The sequence below is a fragment of the Emys orbicularis genome, chromosome 1, assembly GCF_028017835.1.
Source record: "Emys orbicularis isolate rEmyOrb1 chromosome 1, rEmyOrb1.hap1, whole genome shotgun sequence".
NCBI classification, from domain to species: Eukaryota; Metazoa; Chordata; order Testudines; family Emydidae; genus Emys; species Emys orbicularis.
The window spans coordinates 178,979,733-178,994,680 of NC_088683.1; the positions used below are offsets into that span (position 1 = coordinate 178,979,733).

General features: G+C 41.6%; 1 protein-coding gene across 1 annotated transcript in view; it reads right to left on the reverse strand.

Annotated features, from left to right (window-relative positions):
- Nucleotides 1-8,588: 8,588 nt before the first annotated feature.
- POU2F1 (POU class 2 homeobox 1) overlaps nt 8,589-14,948 on the reverse strand; it is a 102,755-nt gene continuing 96,395 nt past the window's right edge. The window contains exons 14-16 of the mRNA XM_065408319.1: nt 13,963-14,308; nt 13,053-13,141; nt 8,589-9,135 (exon numbers count right to left, since the gene is read on the reverse strand). Coding sequence (XP_065264391.1) covers nt 8,825-9,135; nt 13,053-13,141; nt 13,963-14,308 — 746 coding nt within the window. The 3' untranslated portion in view covers nt 8,589-8,824. The remainder of the gene's footprint in view (nt 9,136-13,052; nt 13,142-13,962; nt 14,309-14,948) is intronic.

Genomic DNA, 14,948 nt, shown 5'->3' on the forward strand with positions numbered 1-14,948 from the left:
TCCCTCCTCCCCAAACACCCCTCCCCCCAGACTCACTCACAGTATTTCGATCCTTTCAGGTACACCAGCCAGGTGCTAGGAGCAGGTTAGCTTTCACTTCTCAGTTTGGTTTTTCTTTTGTAGTTTTTGGTCTAGACAGGATTAGCATTGCTATTAGAAAAGGAAGTGTTTAAAAAGTTTTCCACCTATTATCAAGCACTACAAGCCCTACATTCAGTAACAAGACAAGGGGGATAAAAGGAACCTGTTTCATTTTTGCTCTCTCAGTTAGATTAAGATGCAACAACTGTTCTCTCTTTCCCAAACTTAAATGCCATGGCCCCAATTCAGCCCTGGTGCAACTCCACTGGCTAAAATGGATTTATACCTGGGCTGAATCTGACCCAATATCTCCATCTCCTCTCTCCCAAGCTCCCAATATATACACACCTTGCCTAATCTTTAGATCCCTACAAAGGCCCTTATTATTCGTAAGGAAAAGGCAGGAAGGGAGGGGAAAGCAGGTGTGCACCTAAAGGACCTTGAACAGCCACCCAATCAGTAACCTGCATGCCATCATGTGCTGTGCTGCAGATTAGACCACAGATAAACCAACCAAACAACAATCCCAAACCCAGGAGCAACAAAATGTTTCCTTTGGCAAGACAGATACAAGGAAAAAAATTCATGAGCAACATTTTCCTTCTAACAGAGTCAACTCCCTTCGCTCCGCCCCCACCGAACATCCACCCCCCCCCACCCAACCCTATAAAGTTGTAACCTATCAACAGGATCTCAAATACATACAGCATAATCATGTTTATCAATCATAATAAACATCAGTTCAACTAAACTCTACAGCTAGAATTATCTCCACTATTTATAAAGTTTGTTTTTCTCTTCTGATTTTTCAGTTTAAAACCAGTTATGTGACAATGCTAAGCTATGCTGAGGTATTTTATGAAGGTGCCAGAAGCCAGCTGCTACCCACAAGCATTGTTCTCACAGCTCTGTGGTGCTACCTCTTACTGAAGGAGGGGGAGGGAAGGGCAGGAGTGGGACCCAGATTATTCCAGTTGGGGACCCTCCACTTACTCAGGGACAGGAACTGAAATGTCTCCCAAGGAGATTCACCCAAGCAAAGCATGCTTTGCAGGGAGTATTGGCATAAAGCCCAGGAGATGCTCCATGAACAGAAATTTAGTCAGAAAAGCTATATCTGGTGCATTTGACATACCTGACCACACCAATCTATTCTGTCAAACCACATACTCTCTCCTCCCCAAGAATAAAACTATCTGTAGTTCCACTGCAGTCTCTAAAACCCTCCAGATGGAGTCCCCAGGGAATGAATGAAAGAGTAGTCTGTTCATTCAGGGTATGGGCATGCATATGAGAGAAAGAAAAAGGAGGACAGAGTTGGATTAGTACAAGTATGCAATCAGATTGACATCTGAATTGTACTGGTTAGGGATGAAAGCAGGAATGTGTGTACATAGCAAACTGATAGGAAGAATAAATGAAGGCTCAACATTACTACCACCTTAATCATAGACAGGATAGAGTCACAAAGCAAGTGGTAATTATTCCATTTATCCTCCTCGTTGATGATGAAAGTCAGAAGAGAACAATCATGTTTTTATATTGTACTGTCCGTGTGTATAGCTATATGGGTGCATGCACGTGTATACACATTTCATTCCTTTCAATGCTCTTTGACGTAAACTGCTTTTAGGTTTATAGAATCTGATCCTATTCTGAATGGGTGGCAATACATAAGATACTGAACATAATAATTTGCAAATCATGAGTCAAACAAACAACAGATTTGCATTAGATTAGAAAAAAGAGCAGATGACACTATATCCACATGCAATGCCTGTATCTTAACAATACACAAAAAGAAGGGTGGTTGTACCAAAGACATATGCATGTTAAATGCTCTGTAAGATAGGAGATCCATTGTCAAGTGCCAAAGACACTCTATGATCTGATCCAACTCCCACTGGAGGCAAGGGAGACTCCTACTGACATCAATGGGAGTTGATTTTGACTCCTCTAAAGAGCAGAACCAGTGCAACTGAACTTCTTGAAGTGTGAATTGTTTTAACAACTTTCTGGGTCATATTTTTGTAACAACTGGCTAACAAATCCAGAGCAGGCTGGTTACAGATGGATAACTATATAATGGATGTATTCATCAACCAGTCAGATTCCTCCTTTGATAATGTCCAAGAGAGAGTATATAAAAGACAGAACTGAATTTATTCTCAATATATGTGTGTGTGTACACACACACGTACATACAAACTTAAGATAATCCTATTTTTCCTCAAGACAGTAGAATTCAGTTTAACTGGCTATAACACAGTTAAATGGACATGTTAAGCGTTTATATTTAGGATTTTGCCCAAAGATAACCATAAGATAATTGGAAATGCTATTTTTTTTAACCAAATGTCATCAATAGCTAGGATCTGATGTAGTATTTAGTTTGTCCCAAAGCCTCTATTTCCATTACAAAAAGAGCTCCTTTCTGACAATTTTGTAAAGTACGGTTTCAAATTGGGACGAGAACAATTTTATTTAGTAAAATATTAGGTGTTGACAATTAAGGTAAATTGGAAGTTGTTTTAATGGTGCCTCCATTATATGGCTCCAGCTGCAATGGAGCTAAGATGTTCTGTTCTTTTATGAAAAAAATGGTCTCTGTTTTATTGAATGTTACTCTACTCCAAGAATGTGCTTCACAGAGGACTTAGCACTTCTGCACTTTCAACACCTCAATCAGGAGGAAAAATGGAATCTGCTCCAGTGGACTGTTGGGTACCTTCTACTTAAACCAATAGAGGAACAACAAAAATCTAACTCTTCAGTGATGTTCTTTATAATAGTAGCTACTTATTTTCAGAGGCCACAACTTAAAGGTCTGGATGAACCTATGTTTTATGCTGTGTGACCTCAGAGAAAACAGTAAATCACTATCACTGACCTAATCATTGTTACTGATGTGCAGGGAGAATTCTCTCAAGTTGTTTTGGTAACAGACACTCTTCTGCTGCCCCCTGAGAACAAGGAGAGTCTCTTAGGCAACTTTAAAAAAAAATGGAGTAAGTTATTTTGATTTTTAAGAAGTCCATTGGAAAGACACCACCCATAGATCCAAGTTACATTGTTTTCATTTAATCTATAGACTAAAATAACCTCCTCCCACGCTGTACGGGGAAGAAGATCAAGAAAGGGATGAGGGTGGAGGGGCAGTGGAATGCTCAATCAGCACAAAGGGAAGGCCATTATAACGTGAGTTCATATATTGTTCCTACTTCTCTTGAGATTAATATCAAGATTTGTTACCCCAAAAGGGATAACAAATGATTAAATGCATTTCCAAGTAAGTTAACATATGTATTACATACATCCTGAATGTTTTCTTTAGAAATCTCTCCATTATGGCCATAACAGCCAGTTCACTTCCAGGTGAAATTTAAAGGTGTAATTTTTGAAGCCTACAAGGGTATGTGATTCAAATTACTGAAGAGAATGTCTCCATTTCTGGTCTCTATCACAACAGTTAAAATCTGGTGGATGGTTTTATTAGTGACTTGAACACAGATGTCCAGTATTACCACCAGAGCATTTTCATATGAGGACCCTCTACTTTCCATTGTGTTCCCACTGATAGTCCATCAGAGCCCAAGTCTTATGGTCTTCATGGCAAAGTGGTTTTTGGGGTCTGATATGGCTTTTAATTAATTTGTGTGACTTTACTTATTGAAGGCAGAGGATTTGTTTGAGTAGGTCTGGGGCAATGATGTGTTGTCATGAGTCTCCCAATTAAAACAATTTTTTAAATGTAAACTATATTGTACTTAGGCTCTGAGCACGATACAAAACTATTATAAACCAGGATTTTTCTTATGTAGGGAGTATATCTCAGTACTAACTGGTACAGGGCATGTGTATACATACACACACATGCATGTTATATGTAGCATTCCTGCATATACACTAGGTAACAAGTCAGTAAAGAAATGAATACTTTTTTAACTGGCTTAGGATTCCTCACAAAATTCACATTTGACAGGAGACTCCATCTAAGGGTGAGTATGTGCATGTGTGTGAACAGTACATGAATCTTTCATCCCCTAACTACTGGGGCAGAGGTCAACTGGGTGGGTCAGATTTGTCTGAACCAAACCTGAATGAGTTCTCTACCAAAATTCATATGACCACCACCTTTTAAGACTTTTTCCTGAAGAAACATTTGTGTAGCTCCCCTTCTCCATTTGGGAAGGTGTTTATTTCTTGTGTTTCTTCATACATATGTCCCTCCCCGGGCCTAATATACAGATCCTAATTGTCCTTGGAGATGATAAATTGAATTGGTCTCTCACTAGCTTTTACCTGCCATGAGATATGCTTGGAAATGAGAAAACAAGCCCAGACACCTACATATATGGAGTTTTATGGAGTTGTGGTAGAGAAAGATGCACTAGATAACTTGCAATTTTCCCTTCCATGTACAAGGGCTTTAAGGAATTTCTTCTGGTCCTGGCCAACAAAGCCTGATTTTATTTTATTTCAATTTATATATATATTTATATATGTGTGTGTGTGAAATTCTATTGAATTCAAAATTCTCAGAGATAATCCCATAAAACAACAAAGGACCAGTTTGTTCACTCAGTGATGGATTTAAGACAAGGACTATGACATTTGTGGGCAACAGAAAACCATTTTTGCTAAGACATCTATACTGACTTGTATTTTTGGATTATAAAGAGTAAACTATCGTCCTTTGGGGTGGAAAAGTGACCACAACTGCAAAATAATGCCCTCAGCCGCTGTTGGCTAATTTTTGAATCTGCAGGACAATATTTTTCCACTCCAATCCTTAAATCTTCAGTCTCTAATTCTCCAAGTCCATAAATCACCAATCACTATTGAATCTCCTTGTAGACACTTCAGTTTCTGTTGCAGTCATGATTAAGGTTTAAAACAGCAATTTCCACTACATTCCAACACCCGATCATTCATCAATCTCAAGTTCTGAAAGAGTGTGCATGTATAGTCTTACTAGGCAAATATAATGCCGCTGCAACCTCATCTCTGGGTTCTTCTCTTCTCTCCTTTAACTAAAATAGTAGAGGTGACCAACGTTCACAAGAGGAAACAATACTACCAATGAGGAGCAGGGTCCAGGCAGATCAACTGAACAAAAGGGCTACAATCAGACATTGACATGTTCAATGATAGGAAATAAAAACACACTGGGCTTGAGCCAAGGAGGGAGTGGAGGGTGTGGTAGGATATGACAATCTACTGCCAGTTCCCCAGGGCAAAAAGAAGAGCATTTCAGCCAAGCCTCCCTGGACATGTGGCTACTTAAAGTTTCCAGTTTCTTTCAGAAAAGACAACTAAGAAGCTCCCTGGAGTCTGGGGCCCTTAGAGGGTGATTGGGTAGCAGAGGATGAGGGAGGGAGAGTTTAAGGTGCTCACACCAAAGCCATGTGACCAATGCAAAAGGAATCAGGAAAAAAACAATTTTTTTTATAATAAATAACCATCCAAGCTGCATTAGTGTTCCAGATATGTATGCATCACACCCCCCTCTCAACCACAAACCAACAAGAATGGGAAGTTAAAAACCATCCAGACAACTGATGGCGCAGTCCCCTTGAACTGTGGAGAGAGGTTCTGATGCTGATTTAAGGCCCACATTCTTTGTATTTCCTAGATAAATGCACAGGACCCACTCCCCAGTCTCAGATCCATCAGAAAACAGAGGATACAGTGGAGAGGATATCATCCAAATGCCCTTTAACAAAAAGGCTCTTGGTAAATTTTACTTTTACGAGTGTCTGGAGGTGACTGGGAATTTTCAGACCCAAGTGCAAGCATTGTAGCTGCAGCATTTCCTGCCCTCTTACTTGGCTGACTACAAGTCCCATGGGACTGATATTTCCTTTGGTAGAAACTATAGTCAATGCGATCGCCTCTAGACCAACACAGTGGGTAACCAGCATCTCCCCTTCCACTTCTCCCTCCCTGAATCATACCCATCTATACCTTTTACTGCTCCAAAGCTGTTACACTATGGGCAATTTATATTCTATATTATTCATAGCCCTAAAATCTTCTGCACAGACTGAAGTCACAGAGACTTCAGTCACACCAGAATATTTAGATTTATTTAACTGGTAGGGTGGAGGAGTGGGGGACCACTTGGATTAGTAATCACCTGACATTGCCATTCTATTTACACTCCAAAACAAACAAACAAACAAACAAAAAAACTACTTAAAAAAAATCAAGTTAAGAGTCTGCCCCAAGGATATACAAATTATCAATCCCCCCAAAAAAGATTAAAACAAGCAGCAACTTTTATATAAAATTAATAAAAAACAAGACAAATGAAAAAGAAATTGTCAGTAGCATCTATCGCCTCTCTGCGTCTGAACTGCACTTATACAAACTAGTCCATTAGTACAGCAGCTTGCTAGAAATTGACTTTGGTTCAAGCTTAGTTTTAAAAAACAAAAACAAACAAACAAAAAAAAAACCAAAGAACACATTAAAAATGGTGGACGGACATTTGTTAGTTTCCCTGCTTGCAGTTCACTAGTTTTGAAATCTTATGGATAATTATTTTAAATAATCTGTGAAACAGGAAGGTGGAGAGAGAGTCAGACGTGAACAGAGAAAAACATGAGGGGAAGAAGAGATAAGAGTTTCTGCCATTTGAGTATAAATGTAAATCCCACACACTTGGGTCACAGACCAAAATGTATGTTGGGTTTAAGTTGCTGTCTTATTGATCTCTGGTGGTGAGAGATTCCAAGATCCCCCTTGATGATCAGCAAAAGCGAACATAACTGCATAAACTTGCTATCTTGAAACTCCCTGGTGACACCCCCTCGTCCCCCTCCAAAAAACCAAAACCAAACCCAGAGGGGGCGCTTGTGACACCCTCCCTAGCGGAGTTCAAATGTGTTTTAAACACATGGCAGAAACTTTTAAATCCAACAGGAATGAAAAGTTCAAAGTGAACTGCACTGCAGCGATCCAGTCTTCTCTTTAGAAATCTTTTTGGTTCAGATACTCGATTGGTATATTAAAGAATATACATCACTAACCTCTGGAAACCCACTATTCTTCCTCATCCATTCTCATAAGCTCTCTGTTCTCAAATGCTCCTTGCTATGTGGATTGGAAACAACCCTGGAAACACAGCTACGTCAGCAAGCCAACACTGAGTCTTTAGTCAGAGATGCTTATTGCCATTTTGATCAAGGTAGCAACATCACTCCTCAGAGACCACACGAGAACACCAAGATGTGTGCAAAGTCCCAGTGTTGACTAGATTGGTGCTATTTCCCACATCAGGCTGGACAATTCCAGCTGATTGGTCACTGTCTCCTATTTCCAAAGCACCAAGCAGGGTGGTAGAGAAAAAACCTACAAGCTATTTAAAACAGAACAAAGGCGCAAGGAAGTCAAGAGTACTTTCTTATGGTTGTGTTGGCATGAAATTGCAGCAACTTCTGTTCCAATAGACCTGACATCTATCCCTGTAGATAGAAGCACTTGACAGTGGAAAACTGTTCCAATGCAGCTCCCTGTACACAACAAAAAACATGCAAAGAAATATTCCTTTGATTAGAGAAGCCAGTTTCACCTCTCAAAATCCTGTGCCAAGTTAGTTGGTAGGAAGCTTGGACTGTGGATGCCTTTAGATATTAGTGATATTGGCATCCTCAGGTAACTTTGCATTTCTAGGATTTTTTTTTTTTAAAGGGGCAAAATCCTAACAATACAGTAGAACCACCAAAACAGGTGTCTGAAATAGTCTGGGCTCTAAGTGCCAAATCCTGCTCTCTGAAGTCAATATGAGCAATGCACATGCAACTTAGAGCAAAATTTGGCCCTTTAGCCTAAGTAGCTGGGTGAAGGAGAGCTGCAGTATAGAAGTTATCTCTACCTCCCTCACCATAAAAGCACAGACTAGCCTGGAGATTTGCACACAACTTGCTGCCTCTATACCGAGATTCCTGCAAAAGTGGTGAAAATAATCTCTCTTGATACCTCTGTACAAGTCACTGTAAAACAAGTTCAAGGATGAGGAAACTGAGGAACGCTCCCAGGAGATTAGGACAGGAAGCCTCCTTATGTTCCCCTCTCTCTCTCCCCCCTCCTCATGGTGTGGGAGCTCACTGAAAACAATCCAGGAGCAAAGACAAATGCGTCCAAACCATATATATAAAAATAATAATAATAATAATAATAATAACCATAATAATAATAGAGATACACCAGTAATACAGGCCTGCCTAAATTGTACCAGTTAAGAAAGGAACCCCCAACACGATTGATACGATTATAAACACCTTGTATGACATAACGGCCTGTACAACAGACCTATAAAATGATAATTAAAAAAAAAAAAAAAAAAGATATTTAGACCAAAAGAACTAAGAAATCCCCTTCCTATGTTTGAGTTGATAACCCACCTTAACTTGTCATTGTGACTGCTGGAAATGATAAGTAGTCCTTTCACTTTTTTTTTTGTTTTTGTTTTTTGTTTTTTGTTTTTTTACATTTTTGGTTAGAAAGCTCTCCGATCCATGAAGCGATCCTGAAAAGACAGTGTTTATTATAAAATTAGGCAAATGTCTGTCCCAGCTTTAAATCCTTCCTGTTTTGTTTTTATATTTTCCGTCTCTCTCCCTTGTCCCCAGCAACATGGCGAGAGGAAGCCGATCACATTTTTCAGTTTATAAACCCAGCTGGCAGCCAATCCCACTGCAGAGTGAAACAGGCTGGTGGTAGCACAGCTCAGCCCGGCTCACTGTGCCTTGGAGGCAGTAGTGGTGGTGGAAGTGGCCCCACTGGCAGAGGCCACTGTGAAGAGAGAGTTCTGGATGGACTCAGCTGAGGTGGAGGTGGCATGAAGGCTGGCGACTGGTCCAGAGGCCCCTGCGGAGGCGGCAGCTGCAGAGACCAAGCTAACTGGGTTGCTGGTGAGCAGAGAAAGGTTCTGAGGGTTCAGGAACAACGGGGCAGTGACGATGTTAGGAGTACCTCCAGCATTGGCAAACACCAAGTTCCCAGTTGCATCCAGTGATGTTATTGGAAGAGAGCCACCAGATGCAAGAGCTAAAAAGGGAGAAAAGTGCAGGGAAGAGAACATTAGCATTAACAGCACAAAGGAATGCAGCAAAGTGCAACAGAACTTTAGTTTTCCCTCTTATGAGCATAACCTTCTTCCCATGACTAAAGGTTCCTTCCTCTTGCTTCAACCCAACATAAAAATATTCAGAAATCAGTTGAAAATGGGATTTGGCATTATCGAGGCTGGCAGAACTAAGCACGTAAGAGGGAGGATCCTCTCACTATCCCAAAAGAATAGAGAAGGGTCGAAAAGTTTTTTGCTATTCATTTTTACCTATATCTCCCTAACACATTTCTCTATATAAAAGTATTCCAGAGTTTGTTTTAACAAGATATGTCACATAAAAGAAAAGAATAGATGTTATGAAATATTTTAATGCATTATATAGTGTATAATCCTAACTCATTTTCAGACTATCTGCAAAAAACTGCTTTTATCTGCTTCTGAAAAACCAGGATCTGTTCTACAGTAACTGTTTGTTGTCAACCTCACACAGCTAAGTAACTGCGCAAGCATGTGGCATAATTCAACCATGTGGTACCAGATGTTTTTGGAGCATCACTTCACACTACCCAGATCAGCTGCAGTTGGATTTTGGCTGGCAAAGGCTGAGCAGCTGAAGCTAAGCACAAGCTGTTTCTAATTTTTGTAAAAATATAAAAATAAAGTTCCTATCTAGAATAAAAATTAAAGGCATCTCACTGAATACTTTGAAATCTTAAAAATATAAACCCAAGCACGAGTCATCTGATTGTTCTCAGAATTTCCCATCTGAATGTACTCAAAGCATAAGCACAGGGTGAAATGTCTGGCACCAGGGAAACTGCCCTCCACTGTTCTGTCACCCTATAACAGGAGCCAGTACTTATTGAGAGAAAGCTCCCTGAGAGCACTGGATAAGATTTTGCAGAAATTGAAATGGCTCTAAGGGACTGATCCAAAACCAATTGAAACTGAAGGGAGTCTTTCCATTGACTTCAATGTGCTTTGGATCAGGACCTAAGTGGGGACACACTGCTCCATCCTACTGGCCAGAGAAAGGCCTATTCAAGGAACCTAGAAGCGAAAAGGGGTGTAGCACGTATTCACACAGAATGGGAGCCACTACAGTATTTCTACATAGAGTGCTTCTGCTGACATGCACGAGCTGAAACTGTGGAAAAGCAACATTACTTGCCCCATAACCTCAGCTATGCAAAACACAATGCAATCCACAGCCTCAGAAACAACTCTGACATCATAACAAAAAAGGCTGACAAAGGGGGTGCTGTAGTCATCATGAATAGGTCGGAATACGAACAAAAGGCTGCTAGACAACTCTGACGCCACATTCTACAGGCCATTACCCTCTGACCCCACTGAGGATTACCAAAAGAAACTACACCACCTGCTCAAGAAACTCCCTAAAGCAGCACAGGAACGAATCTACACTGACACACCCCTAGAGCCTCTACCTGGCGTATTCTATCTGCTACCCAAAATCCATAAACCTGGTAACCCTGGACGCCCCATCATCTCAGGCATTGGCACCCTGACAGCAGGATTATCTGGCTATGTAGACTCTCTCCTCAGGCCCTATGCTACCAGCACTCCCAGCTATCTTCGAGACACCACTGACTTCCTGAGGAAACTACAATCCATTGGTGATCTTCCAGAAAAAAACATCCTAGCCACTATGGATGTAGAAGCTCTCTACAAGAACATTCCACACAAAGATGGACTACAAGCCATCAGGAACAGCATCCCCGATACCATCACGGCAAACCTGGTGGCTGAACTTTGTGACTTTGTCCTCACCCACAACTATTTCAGATTTGGGGACAATTTATACCTTCAAGCCAGCGGGACTGCTATGGGTACCCGCATGGCCCCACAGTATGCCAACATTTTTATGGCTGACTTAGAACAACGCTTCCTAAGCTCTCGTCCCCTCACGCCCCTACTCTACTTGCGCTACACTGATGACATCTTCATCATCTGGACCCATGGGAAGGAGGCCCTTGAGGAATTCCACCAATATTTCAACAATTTCCACCCCACCATCAACTTCAGGCTGGACTAGTCCACACAAGAGGTTCACTTCCTAAGCACTACAGTGCTAATAAGCGATGGTCAGATAAACACCACCCTATACCGGAAGCCTACTGACAGCTATAATTACCTACATGCCTCAAGCTTTCATCCAGACCACATCACACGATCCATTGTCTACAGCCAAGCTCTAAGATACAACCGCATTTGCTCTGATCCCTCAGACAGAGGCAAAGACCTACAGGATCTCTATCAAGCGTTCTTAAAATTACAATACCCACCTGGTGAAGTGAAGAAACAGATTGACAGAGCCAGAAGGGTACCCAGAACTCACCTACTACAAAACAGGCCCAACAAAGAAAGTAACAGAACGCCACTAGCCGTCACCTACAGCCCCCAGCTAAAACCTCTCCAGCGCATTATTCACGATCGACAACCTATCCTGGAAAATGATCCCTCACTCTCACAGACCTTGGGAGGCAGGCCAGTCCTCGCTTACAGACAACCCCCCCAACCTGAAGCAAATACTCACCAGCAACTACACACCACACAACAAAAACACCAACCCAGGAACCAAACCCTGCAACAAACCCCGGTGCCAACTCTGTCCACATATCTATTCAAGGGACACTATCATAGGACCTAATCACATTAGCCACACCATCAGGGGCTTGTTCACCTGCACATCTACCAATGTGATATATGCCATCATGTGCCAGCAATGCCCCTCTGCCATGTACACTGGCCAAACCGGACAGTGTCTACACAAATCTGACATTAGGAATCATAACATGCAAAAACCAGTAGGAGAACACTTCAATCTCTCTGGTCACTCAATAACAGACCTAAAAGTGGCAATTCTTCAACAAAAAAACTTCAAAAACAGACTCCAACGTGAAACTGCAGAACTGGAATTAATTTGCAAACTGGACACTATCAGATTAAGCCTGAATAAAGACTGGGAGTGCTTGGGTCATTACAAAACCTAAACCTATTTTCCCCAATACTAATTTCCCCCTACTGTTGACAAGAAGGTGTGAGTAACTGTCTGAAATAGACCACTCTCATTACCACTTCAAAAGTTATCTTTCCTCCCTTGGTATCCTGCTGTTAAGTGAATTGTCTCATTAGACTGACCTCACACTTTTTTGCCATGAAATCTGCCCTCAAAGTAACATTCTTCTCTGCTCTTTGTGCACTTGGTACAAGATTTTTTTTTTTTTTAACTGAATAGCTAAATTTAGTTGATAAATAAATGGCCTGATTTTCAGAGGTGATAAGTACCCAAATGGTTCTCAGTAAAGTCAATGGAAATTGCTGGATGCTCCACACACCAAAAAAATCAGGCCACTCACTTAGACATTTAAAAAAGGAATTAACTCCTTATTTTATGGATTTATAGCTCCTAATTAAGGACTTTAGATACACATTTTGAAAGTCTATCTTGGATCTGTGTGTTCAGGTTTCTTGTTCTCTGAACTGTTCTGCTATCGGCCTCGATCAAGGCAACTACACTAAAGCATCTGCTAAATGAGCTGTAAAAAGTAGATCTCTAAACAGCCTGTTAAAATTGTCCCTCCATGTCCACTGAGGGAGGGGAGCAAAACTAATGCAGCACCCACCCACTCCCCGCACCACATTCTTCCTTAACGTCACCACCAAATCCCTGAGATTGTATACTGTCCTAACCTGCCTCCCAACTTTATATCTTACCATTCACAATTCTAAAAAAAAATCTCTGTGCCATCTTTGTAAAGCTTCTGTCCCTGACTACTGAATGTTGGAGTTCAGGAATGTTGCCTCTCTTTTTTTGGTGAGTAAAACACACAAGTAACAAAATCAGTTATATATTAAAAGGAATTTTACTAACCTTGAATAGTTGCCAGTGTACTGTTGCTCATCAGAGCTGGGCTGAGAGCACCGCCTAGCGTCCCTGGATTGAGACTGAGTAAGGCACCTCTGTGATACCAAGAAAATAGGACAGGAGACAGGTCAAGGGAGGTTGTGTTACTATTCAGAGACCATCATACAGAGAAAGAAGGTAGAATTCAAGGGTCTGATTTTTTAAACCTTTCCTGTAGTATTTTAATTTCTCTCATACCACAATGTGGTCTTGGATAAACCCTTCACAGTTGCCTTTCAACACTGTGCTTAACAACAAGCCTGAAGAACAGGCACCCAAAAAGCACAAATTGTAGTGTATTACTGCTGTGAATTACACTCAAAGTGACTTCTTAGGACACTGCAACTCTTTAGAGAGCTATCGGAAGGAAATGAGAATAAAGAGAAACTGAAAGAACTACAAAGCATTTACAGCAATATTTTTTTAGTCACACAGCGTCAACAGAATGATTTCCAATAAATATTCAGGTGTTCTCCATCTCGCTCTCGGTCCAAAGGAACAGAACTGAACATAGGGGAATGAAGGGACTCTAAGATGCCAATTCAATTTAAAGTTAGCAGCATGGGTAGTGTAGTTTAATGGCTACAGCAAGGAAATAGTAGTCAGAGCTCCTTGGCTCTACACCCAGCTCGGCCACTGACTTAATGTATGACTGATCAAGTCACTAAACCTTCCTCATCTATAAAATGGGGATAACATCCCTATAGGGGTGTTGCAGGGCTTAATCCATTAGTATTTGTAAACCCTTTGAGAGGTGTAGGTGAAAGATGCTAAAGTGCAAAACACAGTATTAAAAAATCATGATGAACAGAGCCCAATAATTCTAAGTATTGCTATTTTCTTCATTTATCATCTAAAATGCAAAGACAATCCTTACCCAGCTGCAAACTGTGAGGGTGCCATCAAGCCTGGGTTTAGTCCTGCTGCAGCAGCCATGGCAGCGAGACTTGCATTTGCAGGCAACTGTGCAGCGCCTTGTAGTGCGGCTGCTGCCGCTGTTTGCAACCCTGATGCCGTCACCATCACCTGGCTGGTCCCAAGAGGGGAGGACAAGGGAGTAGAGGTTGTCTGTGTTGTGCTGGTCTCACTGGCACTGGATGCCTCGGAAGTGGAGGCTGAGGCAGAAGGGGAAGGACTCAGAGAGGGTGAAGTCACTGCTGAGGAAGCTGGAGGTGCTGTAGAGATCACGGTTGCTGTGTTGTTGGAGGTGGTTTCTGTTGTGCCTGGAAGGAGGATTCCAGTTAGAACAGTGCAAAGCGCAGGCATGCCTGAACAGAAACCTCTACCACCCGGACTGGACAGCATAGGAAAGAGGAAGTGAGACAGACATGTCTCTGTGGGACTGAAGGGCACAGTGAATTCAAGAGAGGGGGACTGGTGAATGTGGATCTCAGATCACAACGGTCTCTTCAGGAGGAGGCTGGGTGGCTCAGGTGGATAATGGGAGTGCCTTTCGCTTCTAGGTCACCAGGGGGTGCTGGTCTCAGCAGAGAGGCCAGACTGAACAGCCATGAAAAATGAATTACTCCAACATAGGACTGAGGCACATTGGCAGGGCAGTGTAACGGAAGCTTGCATGGCAGTTGCCCACACTGTCATTTCAGTGGCAAAACAGAGGACTTCACTCTCTAGGACTGTCAGTCCAGAGTCTTCCATCAGCACTGAATTGCTTTTTGATTAAAATGTTTAAAAGGGCAAGGTGAGAGTGAGATGAGAGGAAGGAAATCAGACTGAAGTCAAATTGAGTATCTGGGCAGCGAGTAGGGAAATCCTCCGTATTGTTTCTTTGCACCTGTATACCTAAGCTATATTTGTGAGTTCCCAGAGAATCCTTTGCTCCCCACAAAGCACTTCTTTTGTTCT